Source organism: Colobus angolensis, unplaced genomic scaffold (assembly GCF_000951035.1).
Source record: "Colobus angolensis palliatus isolate OR3802 unplaced genomic scaffold, Cang.pa_1.0 Scaffold60, whole genome shotgun sequence".
Taxonomy (NCBI): Eukaryota; Metazoa; Chordata; class Mammalia; order Primates; family Cercopithecidae; genus Colobus; species Colobus angolensis.
In genome coordinates this window covers 1,144,793-1,146,240 of record NW_012119599.1, presented here as the reverse complement: position 1 = coordinate 1,146,240, position 1,448 = coordinate 1,144,793, and the positions used below count along the sequence as shown (strand labels likewise).

General features: G+C 49.7%; 1 protein-coding gene across 1 annotated transcript in view; it reads left to right on the top strand.

Moving 5' to 3' along the window:
* Positions 1 to 1,448, top strand: part of HIF3A (hypoxia inducible factor 3, alpha subunit) — a 48,937-nt gene that overhangs the window by 37,763 nt on the left and 9,726 nt on the right. Inside the window, exon 13 of the mRNA XM_011963147.1 lies at positions 845 to 962. Coding sequence (XP_011818537.1) covers positions 845 to 962 — 118 coding nt within the window. The remainder of the gene's footprint in view (positions 1 to 844; positions 963 to 1,448) is intronic.

Genomic DNA, 1,448 nt, shown 5'->3' with positions numbered 1-1,448 from the left:
GATGGATGGATGGATTAATCAATGGATTATGGATGGTGGATGGATGGCAGATGGATGGGTGGATGGATGGATGGATGGATGGATGGTGGATGGATGGCAGATGGGTGGTGGATGGATGGCAGACAGATGGATGGATTAATCAATGGATTAATGGATGGCTGGCTGGCTGGCTGGATGGATAGATGCATGGATGGTGGATGGATGGCAGATGGATGGTGGATGGATGGATGGGTGGATGGATGGATGGTGGGTGGATGGCAGGTGGATGGTGGATGGATGGCAGATGGATGGATGGACTAATCAATGGATTAATTCATGGTGGATGGATGGATGGATGCATGCATGCATGCATGGATGGTAGATGGATGGCAGATGGATGGCGGATGGATGGATGGATGGATGGCAGATGGATTGTGGATGGATGGCGGATGGATGGATAGATTAATCAATGGATTAATGGATGGCTGGATGGATGGATGGTAGATGGATGGCAGATGGATGGTGGATGGACGGCGGATAGATGGATGGATAGATGGTAGATGGCTGGGTGGAAGGATGGATGGATAGATGGAGGACAACTAGGTGGATAAATAGGTGAAAGAATAGGTGGATGAGTGGAAGGATAAATGGATAGAGGTTGTTTGGGTGGGTGGGTGGGTGATGGATCATTGGATAAATGAGAAGGTGGATTGGTGGATGAATGGATGGATGGACTGGTGGGTATATGAGTAAAGGAATAAATAGGTGCTCAGAGGAGTGAACAAATGCTCATCACCTGCTTACACTGTTACCCACACTTGCCCAGGTTTGCTGTGTCCTGAGATTCTTGCCTGTTTTCCTCCAGGACCCTGGCCCAGAGCTCAGAAGACGAGGACGAGGGAGTGGAGCTGCTGGGAGTGAGACCTCCCAAAAGGTCTCCCAGCCCAGAACCCGAAAACTTTCTGCTGTTTCCCCTCAGCCTGGTGTGTTGGGGGATTAATGGGATTCTCTTGCCCTCATTACCTAGCCTGCTTAAACCTCCTGTTTTATAGATAGGAAACCAGAGAGGGGCAGGGGCTGGTTGAGAGTCATACAGAAAGTCAGTGGGCCAGCTGAGACTGAAGCCTAATCTTCTGGTTTCACTAATGGGTATTAAAAACCTCTGCAGTGAACCGAGATCGTGCCACTGCACTCCAGCCTGAGCTACAGAGTGAGACCTTGTCAAAAAAAAAAACAAAAAACTCTGCCAATATATGTAAGATGGCAGTAAGTCAGCTGGGTGCGGTTCCTCACGCCTGTAATCCCAGCACTTTGGGAGGCCGAGACAGGTCGATCACCTGAGGTCAGGAGTTTGAGACCAGCCTGACCAACATGGAGATACCCCATCTCTACTAAAAATACAAAATTAGCCAGGCGTGGTGGCACATGCCTGTAATCCCAGCTACTCAGGAGGCTGAGGCAGGAGAATC